Consider the following 16,060-nt stretch of genomic DNA (forward strand, 5'->3'; position numbering starts at 1 on the left):
AGTTGTGTGTGTGCAGTGTTCAACAATGGTATCTAGAGCTCTTGTTTCGATCTTGGATCTGTGAAAAGAAAGAAGAAAGCAAGAACAACCTCCTCATGGCAAACAACAGTGTATTTACAATGATACTACCAACCCTTGATGAAAAGCACTATGAAAGATGACATGTTCAAATGAAGGTCCTTTTTGGTTATCAAGAGGTTCTTGAAGTAGTGCAAGATGGATATCAAATAATGGGATAAGATGCCATTGAAGCCCAAAGATCTATCTTTAGAGAATGCAAGAATAAAGACTGAAGGCTTTGTTCATGACTCATCATTGTTTGGATTAATCAAATTCTGAAAACATTGCTAATGCCAAAACATCAAAGGAAGCTTGGGACAATCATGGAAAATGCTATGCAGGAGTCGAGAAGGTCAAGAATGTGAAGTTGCAGACCTTGAGAAGGGAGTATGAACTTCAACACATGAAAGATGGTGAAACCATCTTAGATTACTTCACCAAGATTAGAAACCAAACAAATTCGATGAAGAGATGTGGTGAAGTAATGAGAGATCAGCTGGTAGTGGAGAGGGTGTTATGAACTTTAAGTCCTAAATTTGATCATGTGGTTGTTGCAATAGAAGAATCAAAGGATCTTGAGAATTTCAAGATTAAGGAATTGCAGAGGTCCTTGGAGGCACAAGAGCAGAGAATTAAGGAGATAACCCAAGATAGAAGTGTTGATCAAGCTCTCCAGGCCCAATCCTTCAAAAGCTTTTCTAGCAAGGGAAGTATGCAGAAGAGATCAAAGGGCGGATGGAAGAGTGACAAAAGAAAGAGTTATTATGGAACTAGATAAAATTCTAGTTCAAACTACTCACAAAAATTTGGTAGATAAGATCAAGTAGCCAAAACGGATATTCAATTGTAAGAATTTTGGCCAGTATGCATCTGATTGTAGATTCAAGCATATCAATAGTGGACCAACAGTTGAAGCTAGAATGGATCAAGGAGAAGAATCATAAAAAGAACAAGTGTTGCTCACGGTCACAACAATAAAGGAGCATGCCAAGAATGATTGTTGGTACCCCCTCTTCAATAAAACACATGCACACTTCTTCGTCTTCTCCTACATTATTCTATTTCTATTTCTCATTCTCTACTCTTCACATCTTCTTCACACTCATTCTGGTTGCACAAGTTGTGTGTGTGCAGTGTTCAACAATGGTATCTAGAGCTCTTGTTTCGATCTTGGATCTGTGAAAAGAAAGAAGAAAGCAAGAACAACCTCCTCATGGCAAACAACAGTGTATTTACAATGATACTACCAACCCTTGATGAAAAGCACTATGAAAGATGACATGTTCAAATGAAGGTCCTTTTTGGTTATCAAGAGGTTCTTGAAGTAGTGCAAGATGGATATCAAATAATGGGATAAGATGCCATTGAAGCCCAAAGATCTATCTTTAGAGAATGCAAGAATAAAGACTGAAGGCTTTGTTCATGACTCATCATTGTTTGGATTAATCAAATTCTGAAAACATTGCTAATGCCAAAACATCAAAGGAAGCTTGGGACAATCATGGAAAATGCTATGCAGGAGTCGAGAAGGTCAAGAATGTGAAGTTGCAGACCTTGAGAAGGGAGTATGAACTTCAACACATGAAAGATGGTGAAACCATCTTAGATTACTTCACCAAGATTAGAAACCAAACAAATTCGATGAAGAGATGTGGTGAAGTAATGAGAGATCAGCTGGTAGTGGAGAGGGTGTTATGAACTTTAAGTCCTAAATTTGATCATGTGGTTGTTGCAATAGAAGAATCAAAGGATCTTGAGAATTTCAAGATTAAGGAATTGCAGAGGTCCTTGGAGGCACAAGAGCAGAGAATTAAGGAGATAACCCAAGATAGAAGTGTTGATCAAGCTCTCCAGGCCCAATCCTTCAAAAGCTTTTCTAGCAAGGGAAGTATGCAGAAGAGATCAAAGGGCGGATGGAAGAGTGACAAAAGAAAGAGTTATTATGGAACTAGATAAAATTCTAGTTCAAACTACTCACAAAAATTTGGTAGATAAGATCAAGTAGCCAAAACGGATATTCAATTGTAAGAATTTTGGCCAGTATGCATCTGATTGTAGATTCAAGCATATCAATAGTGGACCAACAGTTGAAGCTAGAATGGATCAAGGAGAAGAATCATAAAAAGAACAAGTGTTGCTCACGGTCACAACAATAAAGGAGCATGCCAAGAATGATTGTTGGTACCTTTATACAGACTGCTCTAACCACATGGTTGGTCACAAATACTGGTTTGTGAACCTGAATGAGGCTGCCGAGAATAAAGTTAAGTTTGCAGACCATAGTTCTAATGATGCTAAAGGAATCAGAGATATTTCAATCCAAAGGAAGGATGGCAAGCACTCTTAATCCACAATGTGATATATGTGCCCAAGATGAGAAGCAATTTGTTGAGCCTTGGCCAATTGCTTGAGAAGGGGTATACAATGTTAACGGTAGATAGAAATTTGAAGGTGTTTGATTATGACAAGAATGTGATCTTGAAAGTTCCATTATCCACAAACAGAACTTTCAAGGTTGGGATCCAAGTAGGAAATCAAAAATGCTTGATGTCCAAGGTTACCCTTGAAAGTTGGATCTAGCATCAAAGGTATGGCCACTTGAACTTCAAAGGCCTATAATTCTTAAGCAGGATTGGAGTTGTAACTGGTTTTCCCCCTATCAAAACCCCTAGTGAATTTTGTGATGTTTGTCTTTCAAGTAAGCAGACAAGAAACTCATTTGTTGCTTATGCTCCAACTAAAATAGCAATGCCACCTGAGTTGGTATACTCACATGTGTGTGGTCCTTTTGAGTAAAATTTACTAGGGGATAGAAAATATTTTGTGACCTTCATTGATGATTTCACAAGGAAAACTTGGATATACCTTATCAAACGGAAGAGTAATGTATTTACTACTTTTCTCAACTTCAAGGCTCAAGATGAAAGACGAAGTGAGCATAAGCTAATATCCTTTAGAACAGGTGGTGGTGGTGGTGAATACATATCAAGTGAATGTAATGAGTATTGTGATAAGGAGGGGTTGATCCATGAAGTAACCGAACCATACACACCACAACATAATGGTACTGCTGAAAGGGATAACATGACCATATTGAACATGTCTAGGAGCATGTTGAGAGCAAAGAAAATGTCGAACAAGTTTTGGGGAGAAGTTGTCTCAATAGCTGTGTACATTTTGAATAGATGCCCTACAAGAAGACATGGTGAAGTTACTCCTGAAGAAGCTTGGTCATGTTTAAAACGAAGTGTTGGTCACTTTAGAATCTTTGGGACAATCTTCTACAAGCAAGTCCCTAAAGTGCAAAGGAGGAAGTTAGATAACAGACGTAAGAAACTAGTCCTACTTGGCTACCACTCCACAGGTGCATATAGAGTCTTCAACCTCTTGACACAGAAGATAATGCTAAGTAGGGATGTGAAGTTTGATGAAACACAAGGCTGAAATTAGAATGGAAATAGTGATGGTTCAGAAAAGCATCTAATGTTACACCTTGACAAAGATACACTAGGAGAACAACCATTGCTTGTTACGCAACCAACTACTATTGAGACTCAAAATTAGATAAGATCTTATAGAATTAGACAAGATCCACCAAGATTGAGTGACTATGAAGTGTTTCCAGACTCAGAAACCACTGCAGATGGTGAATTGGTTCACATGACACTATTGGCAGAGATGGGACCTATGAATTTTGATGAAGCAGTCAAGAAGAGTCATTAGTTGGATGTTATGAAATAAGAACTTAGTTCCATTAGAAGAATCAAACCTTAGGGCTCACTCCATTACCAATTGGAAAGAAGGCAATCTCTATGGGATGGGTATATAAGGTGAAAATAAATCTAAAAGGAGAGATTGTTAAGTACAAGGCAAGGCTTGTCGAAAAAGCCTTTCTACAAAGACAATGCCTTGACTGTGATGAAGTGTATGCTCATGTTGGAAGGTTAGGAACCATAAGACTGGTGGTTTCCTTGGCGAGCTATCACAATTGGTCCATACATCAGATGGATGTTAAATCTGTATTCCTTGATGGACCACTAGAAGGTGAAGTCTTTATGAATCAACCACCTAGTTTTGAGGTTGCAGGCAAGGAAAATTTGGTATATAGATTGCATAAGGCACTTTATGGCCTCAAGCAGGCTCCAAGGGTCTGGAATAGAAAATTTGATGGGTTCTTATTGCAGCTTGGTTTTGTCAAGTGCAGAGCTGAGTATGGAGTGTACTTAAGAGGCTCAAACATAGATGAATTGCTAGTAGTGTGTTTATATTTGATGATCTATTAGTCAGTGGCATCAACATTGAAGAAATTGGTGCATTCAAGGAAGATATGAAAGCTAAGTTTGAGATGAGTGACTTGGGAAATTTATCCTATTTCCTTGGGATATAATTCACAAGAACCAAGGCTAAAATCTTCATGCATCAAAGGAAGTACACCTCCGATTTGTTGAAAATATTTCAAATGGAAGGCTACAATTTAACTTCCACACCTACTGAGGTTGGCAATAAAACTAACACACTTGAAGAAGATCCAATGGTGGACAAAACACTATATAGACAAAAGATAGGGTGCCTAAGGTATGTATAAAATACAAGGCCAGACATAGCATATGGAGTAGGGCTTGTGAGCAAACATATTGAGACAACGAAGAAGTCTCGTCTACTTGCAGCCAAGAGATTACTCGGATATGTGAAGGGAACCATTGGTTTGGCTTGATACTGCCCAACAAAACCAGCAGTCTCAATCAAACTATGCTTAGCTTTAGTGATGCAAATTGGTGTGGATATAAGAGTGATAGAAAGAGCACAAATGGTCATATATTTATACTTGGTGATGCTCCAATCTCTTGATGCTCAAAGAAGTGTTTCGTAATTCAATTTATATAGTTACAAGACTTACTGTTTTTAGAAGTGTTAGTTAGTTTTCATTGTTGCTTTATATAGCAAGTTCATTTCAATGAAAGTTAAGTCATATTCTCATTCACTCCATTTTACCCTTTATCTGCAATATCCTTTACCTCTTCAATAAAACACATGCACACTTCTTCTTCTTCTACTCCTATATTGTTCAGTTTTTATATTTCATTCACTAATCTTCACTTCTTCACACTCATTTTGGTCGCACAAGTTGTGTCTATGCATAGTTCAACAAATTTCTTATCTTAAAAAAATTGTTGTAAGAAATTATGTCAATTAATATTATCCGACTATTTTTTTTCATTATTATTTATAGTGTAATCTTTGCCGTATTAAATAATCTTACAAGTATGTACCCCAAAAAAAACTAATCTTACAAGTAAAATTACGATGAATAGTTTTGAAAATAAAAATGAAAATGATAATAACTAACATATTTTGAGAAAATGAAAACATAACATACAAATTGAAAACATTCATGAAAAACAAACAGTTTGTGGCTCAACCTAACAACAATATCATTATAATCTCGACAAACATCATCAATTCTCCCACTTTGGGAGACATATGTCTATCATTTAATATTGAGATGATCTTCTCTTAATGTCTTTCTTTCTTGAAAACTCAATGGAGGGTCGAAATCTAACTCTCACCCCATTTAACATTTCTTGGCAAGCATCCTCTTCTTTTATCCTTGCCAAAATAACTCAAATAAAATATTATATTGGCGGTCATTCATAGGAGAGAGTTGTAGCCGTTGCTATTCAAAAAATTCATGACTTTATTTAATTTAGAAAATTTTAAATGGCTCCCTCATAATATTGCTTCCTTTCCTGCACTCCTACTTTATACTCATCAATGACTTGAATAATCGTCCAATCTACACGTGATGGCTTTCTTTCTGTCTCCTAAGTAATACAAGATTTCCTCTTATTCAAGGTAATATTGGTCAAATATTCAAAGCCATCACCGTGCCACGACTCGCACATGACTAGGCCAAAGTTCATGTGAGGCTCTAACATTGATGCCCCAAGCTCTTGGTCGGATCATCATAGACATGTCAAAGCCAAGGAAAACCTTGGCACAGGTCAAGGTCTTAGCTTACTCGATCACGCAAAGCCACATTCTGGCCAAATCACTAAGTTTAATTTTTTTTCCTCCGGGTAGTGTGTGTTGGGCTTATTACTTGAAGGCCCAATATCATATAACAGAAATTGGTAGTTAGTTGGTTAGGCTAGTAAGTTATTTTGGTTGATTACTTGCCCTTGTATATATAAGGGCATTTTCCTCTTGTAAATGCATTCATTTCATTGAATAAAATGCAGTTATAAAATCTCCTTCTTCCTTCTTTTATGAAGTTGCAAAATCATGGTTGTGCTAATTTTAGATCAACGGTGAAAGTAAATATTAACATTCAACACACTCTTGTTTTCTTGTTACAGTATTATGTGTATTTTATTTTTAAAAAACTTAGATTGGTTACCTTGATACTTAAAAAAATTAAAAACCTTCTAATGATCTTAAAAAATTTATCAGCCCTTTTTGAAAATTAAATAAATTAAAATATATAATTTTATATATCCTTTCCTATTTTAGTATTGGAGAGGAATTTATCCAAATAAACACGTGGTGAAATTAATGGCAAAAAATGGTGATGGTTGCCTCGATGGCTTGGATAGTTGAGTTGTATTGTGCTATTTTTCCTCAACATGAATTAAGTGAATTAAGTGCAGTTCTAATTGTGGAATAGCAATACTTCTGGATTATGAACTAAGAAGGATTAAGTTTTTTTTTAGTAATATTAAGGATATCCTGTCAACTTTTTAGGTAGAGAATTAATTTATTTTGGGGTGTGTGGTTGTTCCTCTCAATAAATGTCACTTCTAGTAATCCAAGTCTTGAATTTTTTGTCGTTTTAAAGATCTAGTGGGATCTTACACTACTATATTAACATCTTATTGATAGAATGATTCAAATTTGTTATATTTTAGTTCAATGAAATTGATCCTTAAAATTAAGATTGCAATTCCTAATGACATTTCAATCACGTTAACTAAAATTCCAAGACCCAATTGAAATTTCAAGCTTGAATTTCATGCTAAATTCTATGTGCAAAATAGGCCTCCGGTTTTTAAAGGACACCAATTTTTTATACCTCAAAAACCTTATATCTTTTGCGAGTATTAGGACATTTATGATCTTGATTTATTTTCAGTGTTAAATGTATTGGAAGAAAGTCCAAGAGAAGAAAGTAACGCCGCACTAGAAATATTAAACTATATCAAGAAGTTTAGATTCTTTCACAAATGCATATTTGTTTTTTAGAATATTATTGATGATACACGGGGCTGTTGCCACCGTTGAAATTTTTTTGATAACCAAAGAAAGTTGTATAAAACAAACATAAAGGATGTCAACCCAATACAACCAAAGGTCAAAGAAAAAAAGGAAATACAAGAATGCTCAATTATATTGTCTGTTATGAGTGAGTTGCTAGAATTAGTTGATTATTAAAATTTGATGAGTTATTATGCAGCTAAAAACTAGAAAAAACAAAATGAAAACTAATTAGTTGTAATAGACTAGGCTAGGTGGAATTCAGAGTTTGATTTGGATCTCATAATTCAGAAAGATATACCATATATGACCTCTTATGTTTATCATTCCTAATTTGCATGCAAGACTTCTTCATCCATCACTGAACAATGCCAATATAAGATAAATAGTTTGCATGAATAACATCTTTTATTTATTCTGCAATTTTTACAAATAAACGTTGCCATTCCAAAGAAATGATGAATGTTGTCATTTTGAATGATACACCATAGAGAGTGAGACTTTGACAAGAATTAAATTTATGGCTTTTAGATAAAACCATAGCACGATTTTAACTAAAGAATGGAGGTCCCACAAGTTTTCATTTTTTCCCAATTTTATAATGAAAAATAGTAGTAGGAGGATATTTTACTCAAACAATACATCTAATATCCCATACAAATGTGTCATTCCACGTGTTATTGCTTGTGATTGATAAAAATGTATTTAAATTAAAATTTTAATAATTAAGTATTTTTTTACCAATCTCAAGCAGTGATATATAACGTTTTACAATTTTTGGGATAGAAATGTAGATCAATATTATTACACATGTGGCTTTATTACTGAAGTTTTGGGACCTAATGAAATTCTTATTTACATGACTAATTCCCTCCATTTTTGTTTTGGTATACATGACCTACACCAGGACTGTGACCTGGTTCTGTAGGTTTGAAACCATTTTTGGTTCCTTCATTATTCAGATGAACCCTAAGATCTGGACTTTGAACAACCACCATTGCTTTCATATCATCACCTTCTTCTGAAGATTTGTGACCAACACCTGGACTTCCTCCTGGTGATGTGGGTCTGAAAGCATTTATGTCTGTTTTTGAATCTCTAAAACTAGCAACCTCGTACCTTGGTATCATTGGTGAGTCTAGTACTTTATTCTCTGATGATGTTGGAAGGGTAGTGTATGTGTTCAATGGCTTTATCTTCCTTGCTTGAGTTTGAAGGGAAACATGGCAAGCTAATAGTATCAGAAACACAGCAACGTATTTGTGCATGATCTGAAATTGGAATTTTCCCATGATCACTAGAGAAGCAAGATAGTTTAAGTGAATGGGCTTTTTATGTAAGGAAGTTTTAGCTAGCTTAGATGAAAAGAGGGAAATGTGAAGGGAGATGATATGAAAAGTTATGGGATTATCAGATATTTATAATACACTCTCAAGATTCTAACAGCTAATTATGTCACTAACTAAACAAGTGGAGGTCATGCTCTTCAATTGTGCACCGTATATATGTCAAATTGCGTTAATATTTTCTAAACTATTGGTACTTCACTTTGATAAATGTCTATTTTCCTTTTAATCTCCATCTCTTGTAGGTGCCACTTAAGATCTAATCTAAGTATCATATCTCTGAGTCTTAGATTAAGTGTAAAAGTATGTTTTTAACATGATAGTTATGTTTTGAGACTCTCTAGCTTATTTGAGTTGGACTCTTCTCAAATATTATGTTTTACCTATTTAGGTATAATAATGAATGTTGTCAAGGAAGTCAATCAAAGGGGAAAAAATCTACCGTAAAAAGTAAAAAAAATATAAATAACTATTTTTTTTATATCCTTAACAAGTCCCCAATAGAACCCTTTGAATTTGGAGTACAGGGATAACAAACATACAAATCTTCATCCGACTATGAAGTTCAATTTTTATTTGAAAAGGTCACCTCCTCATGTTACCAAATTGACAAGAAGACTATTTCACGACAATCCATAAACTATGGAAGCCTTGCTAAAGAGTGGAATGACACAACTTCCAGGAGGAACCACTTATATACTCTACGATTAAGAACTAGAAACTTCCCAATACCTATGCGATCTCATTCTTTAAATTTACTTACCGACAATGGCAAACAATCTATAATTTGCTTCAAAATTGTAATTGTCCTTCCTCAAGACATAAGGCGAGCCACTTCTCAGTGCATACTGGCCTATCATTCAACAAAAAATGGAGGATAATTTGGAGCATTATTTGGTTTTCTCCAATAATATTGTACTGTTAATCTAGCTTACAGGGAACAAGACTACGTTAGAATTGATACTTAATAATATTCATTTAAAAATATTTATGTATTGAATACTGTTAAAAATAACCGCTCTAAATGTGATAGGTGGATATACATTTACCAGTGTTTAGTTCAATTAGCATAGTTGAGTATATGGGTCAAAGATTTAAAGGCGCTTAGTGAAGTGATAGTTGTTATCTATCACACATTTAACGACGATTGCTTTCAATGAGCACTGTTAAAAGTAACACCTCTAATAACGCTCACTGAAATAAACGTTATTAAATGTCATACGGTCATTCATATATTTAAAAACACTTCTTCACTAAGCGCAGTTAAAAGTAATACATTTAATAGCGCTTACTTCAGTGAGCGTCGTTAAACGTTTGTTTTAGAATATTTTCAAATTTAAAAATAATACCTCACACACAATAGTACATATTTCATTCAGTTTAGAGTAAATTACAGTGACATCTCTGAGTTTTAGCGAAATTACACAAACCATGCCTCACTTTTTTTATACCTACACAAACCCCTGATTTTTATACTTTCATTACACTGACCACCCCTGCATGAGAAATAAGTATATTCTTTTAAACAAAAAATGCAATAAATGCAATTTAGTTAAACAAAACATGGTATATTGTGGATACAAGTCCAAATAATATATGAGTCAATATCTTTTTAATATTTTTGGATAAATAAGAGTGATTTAAACAATATCTCTTTAAAATTGTTGATGCATTTCGTAATGAAAAATAATAATGATATATTGATTTGTATATTATTTAGATTTGTCTCTACGATGTACGAGGTTTTGAGTAACTTAATTACATTTATCACTTTTTTTTAAAAAAATACACTTATTTCTCATGCAGGGGTGGTTAGTGTAATGAATGTATAAAAACTAGGGGTTTGTGTAGGTGTAAAAAAGTGAAGGTTGGTTGTGTAATTTCACTAAAAAAGTGGTGTCAGTGTAATTTATTATTTCTCTTCCTCTTCTTCTTTTCTGGGTTACATTCTTTTTCTTTTGTTTTTTAGTTACCCTCTTCAAGTAAATTATTGGTTCTTGGGTTCTCTCTTTAAGTATAAGGTAAATTGTTATCTTATTTCAGTTCATTTATTTCTTTTTGATTCGGTCTTTATTTATGATCAATTTGGTGCAAATATTTCACTAATAGTGTGACTTTATTTGTTGTCAAATATGTAGCTATGATGTTCAAGATTTTTTTTATTATGGTTCACTGGTTTAAAATACAAGATTTGAGTATGATGGTAAATGTTCTTTCTCAATTGCTACTAATTTTATATTTTTTCATAACTTTTGCAATTTGTTTAGGGATGTCATTTTTTATTTGTATTTGCAGCTTGCATTAATCATAAATGAACACATGATCAATATATAAGGACTTGCTTGCATATTGGATGAGAAAGAATGAATAATTTACGTAAGATCTCATTACTCATATATTATTTTATAATATTAGAATTTGTTAAGGTTGAATGTAGCTGGAGTCGGTGATGATTTAACAAATTTATTCCGAATGTAGTGGAGTTGGACATGTTTGTCACGGGTTTGATAGAATGTCTGAGAGATATTGTCTTATTTAGAAAGTGTATATTTAACGGTGTTTGCTTCAGTGAGCGTTTATAAATGTCTAATTCTTATAATATGCTTAAAAAAACGTTGTTGAATATAATCTTATGTTCTCTACTATACTCACATAGAAAGTATCCAAAAAACACATAGTTAAATAACAATTTTAAGCACTAATATTTTACTATTATACAATAAAGATTAATTTTTCATTCTTTCAAAGTCACCATCCAGATAATAGTGGAGAAAAAGATGCTATGAATTAAAAGAGTAATAAACATGTAATATCTTTACTTAGAATGTGATGAAAACCATGCAAAAGCTTATTTTTTTATTACTTCTAGACTCTACTAGTGTCACATACATGTACTTCTTTAGAACTCGCTTGTAACTTCTTGTAGCTCTGGTGATTAATCTAAATAACTTTTTGCAGTTAAAACAAGGTATAAGTGGTAACAATGGAATTTTAAACAACTTGATGATAGAATCCATACTATATATATATTGGAATTGAGAATGGACTGATATCTTACTAAAAAAAGTGAAGATTGTTCAAGTAATTATCAAGAGTGCTTAGCTTAATCCATATACCTAAAATGATGGATCTCATCAACAAATCACCTCTCATCTCAGGATCAATCATCTAATGTTTGAAGTTTGTAAGACATGTATAATATGAAATGTGCAACATTCAGACATTCAGTAACCATTAGGGGGCATTTGATGCACACTAAGTGCAACGTAAAAAGAACACAACATAAGTAGTTGAGTTTAAATACAACTTTTTGTTTTGTTTACTGTTTGGTAGTTGATGTAAACTGAATAATATGGAATGTACAAAAATAGTATTTGCTGATACTTGTGGAGATAATGATAATGAAAAAGATGGCGATAGCATAGCAGAGGTGATGCACTGTTAATGGCAATAATGATGGTGGTATATATTGTCGTTTGTGGAATGGTTTTCTAATTCTTTTCATTGTCTTCTTAATTTTAATGTCTAATCTATAAATAAAAGTATCACTTATTCTTCTAATATTTTCTCTCCTCAATATGGCAGTGTCAATGGTTGCAATGGGGTCAATGGTGGCAACGATAATAGTGAAAATGAGAGTAATGATGTGAATAATATAATATAGTATGGTAAACTAGGGTGACAATGACAGTAGTTATGATGATGTAGAGATGAGATAAAGGTAAGATCAGTTTTTCATATTTTGCATTTTAGTACTATAAACAAAGTTGTCAAATGATTAGACTTTTGTGCTATATCTTGGTATATATATTTTGCACTGACTAGTGCTCAACTTAGTTTTTAAATCAATGGAGTAGACTTTTGTGCCGTATCTCGATTCTTTTATACTGACCACTGCTCAACTCGGGTTTTGAAATCAATTAAGGGAGAAGCTCTTTTTTTTTTTGTCTTTTGTTGTACTTATTTTCAAAGGCATGTTAATTTTTTTATCTCTCCTGAAAACTAAATTTAAATAAATATTCTCTCTTGAAATATGAGAGTGATAAATTTAAAAAAAAAATTTATTATTTAATTTAAAAAATAACTAAAATCTAAACTAGTATTGGACTTTCTAGTATTGGTGATTATTCGTTCTCCTTGATTTAGTAGGTGAATATAGTGAATGGTTTTTTTTTATATTTCTAAAATATATCATGATCATTCATTCATGGTGCTCAATTGCTACAACTACTAAATCATTATTTGTCATTTTGAAAGTTATAAGGTTGACAATTGGCAAAGCCCAAAAATATTAGTTTTTTCTTTCGAAAAACAGGTACTAATTGAACATTTAAGATATTAGCAATAAAGAAAAGTTGGGCGATTTGAGCACTATGAATTTATGAAATGAACTTGCAGAAATATGGGATTTCTCGCGTGCCTTTCCTCCACTAGAGAGGTACATTATTAATTATATTATAAATGAATGGCCTCTCTTCAATTTCATATAAACTACATCTGTCTATGAATGATTTTAAATTGTGGTCGGTTGTAACTATATATATTGTATTTAATGTAACTAGTATGGAAATCAATATTGGATGATATTACCTATTCAATTTTTATATATTTCATTTTTTAGAAATATAATGTATAATTTATGTTTGGTTTACTTTATATTATTCTTTTAATTTTATTATAATAATCAATTTTAAGGTGAGAGATGTAAATATGTTGGTGGTAGTTACATATGATTATATAATTTTTTGTATAAATTAAAAATGGTTAAGGGCAAAACAGAAAAATGAAAATTACACCATGATGATATTTACACTATGTTTTCTCTTTATATAGTATAGATATATAGTATAGACATAAATATATATATATAATATATATATATATATAAGTGTGGATAGTAAAAAAATTAAATGACGGACAAAAACTTTAAAATTGTTTTCTGAATGAAGGGCCCCAATGTATATTTATGTCATCGGATGCTAACTTTCAAATGGGTTGCATGATTGCGCAGCCACAAGACCTAAATAAAGGAAAAGATTCATGTAGGCTTTTCGTATTTATGTTTGACTTATTCAAATATATTCGTAGTCAAATTATACTTACCCTACAAGAAAAGGAGAAGATAAAAGTGTGATGGTGAGCTGTGCTTAACTACCAAGACAAGAAAGCTAGGACGGTTACATAAACCCAAATCCACCATGTTATTTTTGTCAAAGAACAACTTGAAATCCACTAAACTTTTAAAAATAAATATATAAAATAATTTTTTGTTTTAGACTGTGAATATTTTAGTCACAATGTCCCATTAAAATGGACACTAAAATTGCTATAATTTTTTGCGGAAGATATAAAAGGTAATGAAATTTGGTAAAGTAATACAAAATGTGTACATGATTTGTAATTGAATGACTGAAAAGTAGTAGGATACAATGGAGAAAAAAAATAATGTATTCTCAAAATAATGATGACACCATTCTTGATACCTCATTTTATGAAGAAACAACTTTCTGACCGGAAAGCTTATTGCAAATGAAATAGTAACTCTTATGTAGAGTACATAATAGGATATGTAAATATATGACTGTCAATAGATGTGTAATTGTTTAGAAATGTTGAGTTGTTTCTTACAATCCATTGTTGTTATTGAAGTATGATTGTTACGTAAATGTAGATCTATGTAGTAGCATTAAAAGCATAAACTCAACACAATAGAATATCTTTAAAAACAATATTCTTTGTGAAATCACGCTCTTTCCCTTGAATTATTCCTTCTTTAATAAGAATTTTTGTGTTGGCTTTTGAAACCGCTATGGATAGAGTAACATATATTATCCATGCCCAAAGACATGTTTAGGAAGATAAATACCTACATTGAGAATAGTTTGTCCTAATGCCTTATTTAATGGCTACATGTTTAGGAAGATAAATACTTACATTGAAAATGTCAATCGACGTGCTAGTAAAAGATAAAGTAAGAAAACATAAAGTATTCCAAGGGTAATTATTTTATGTTTTATAATTTCTATTAGTATCAGTATAAAAATTTATATAAAATACTTCATGCTAGTTATTCATGCTAGTTATTTAATGTTTATTAATATTAGTATATATAATGATGAAATTATAAGTTATCAAATATAAAATAGGAAAACATAAACTATTTCATAAAATTTATTTTGTGTTTTCCTTTTATTAAGTAGTATTTTATTTCAATAATAAAAATGAGTTAATTATACTATTATTTATTAACAGTATATTCGTAATGTCTTATCTACATTAATTGTTTAAATAATACATATTTAAAATAAATATCGTTTTAAATATATTAATCTTGTATAGCTTACTGTTATATATTAAGACATTAGGAATATATTACAATAACATTAAGAACTTTTTTGTAGCATATTGAAATTAGAAGATATAAATGATAAAAGATAAAGTAGAGAAATATAAAATATTTTATGGGTAGTTATTTTATATTTTTCTAATTTTTATTAGTATTAGTATAGAAATTTATATAAAATACATCATGTATAATTATTTTATGTTTATTAGTATGAATATATAAAAAGATGAAAGTAGAAGTTATAAAATAAAATTAGAAGTTATAAAATATGAAATATGGAAACATAAACTACTTCATGGAAGTTATTTTGGGTTTTCCCTTTATTAAGTAGTATAGATAATAAGAATGTGATATAAGATTAAAATATAAATTTTCTGAAAGAATGCAAGAGAAAACTATTCTGTTTATGTTTAACTATTAATTTCTTAATTATTATTATGATTCTTATCATTATTTTATAGATAATTATTATAATTATCATCTCAGTGTTTGTGTGCCTATATATTAAACACTAATTTGTGACTTTGGTAAACACTACAAATCCTTATATTTTTATTTAGGATGGGATGTTGCTTGTAGTAAAATCCAATTGCCTATTTACCCATCTTTATTATTTATTAGTGTAATTACCTATCGGATGCAGATAGTAGTAAAGAATTAATATATTAGCCAATACTTTGATAATTTGTTCAATTCTAAACAGTCTAATTATTGAGGTATGTAATTTTGGTCGTCCATTTGGTTTAAAAGAAAAGGGATAGTGTTTATGGTAGAAAGTTCTACCAATAGAAGACAAATTTAAAAAACTGTTAAGAGAAACAGGGAAATTAGCAATGCTATTATTTTTCATATTTTGTACTGATGGATACTACAACATTAATACAAGATGATAAACGGCCTAGACTTAAATACAAGTGATAAACCCTAGAGGGATAAGAGTCATACATTTGAAAAATCTTAGATTAGTATTTTTAATTAAAGATAATAATGACAGTTGATCCTGATAGACATTTCACACATATTCGATCATCCATACTCAGATTTTTTCTAATTATTT

General features: G+C 31.6%; 1 protein-coding gene across 1 annotated transcript; it reads right to left on the bottom strand.

Annotated features, from left to right (window-relative positions):
* LOC109350928 lies at positions 8,116-8,629 on the bottom strand. The gene has a single exon (XM_019592239.1). The coding sequence runs from the start codon at positions 8,601-8,603 to the stop codon at positions 8,175-8,177; it is 429 nt and encodes a 142-aa protein (XP_019447784.1). The 5' UTR covers positions 8,604-8,629; the 3' UTR covers positions 8,116-8,174.

Source organism: Lupinus angustifolius, chromosome LG06 (assembly GCF_001865875.1).
Source record: "Lupinus angustifolius cultivar Tanjil chromosome LG06, LupAngTanjil_v1.0, whole genome shotgun sequence".
Lineage (NCBI taxonomy): Eukaryota > Viridiplantae > Streptophyta > Magnoliopsida > Fabales > Fabaceae > Lupinus > Lupinus angustifolius.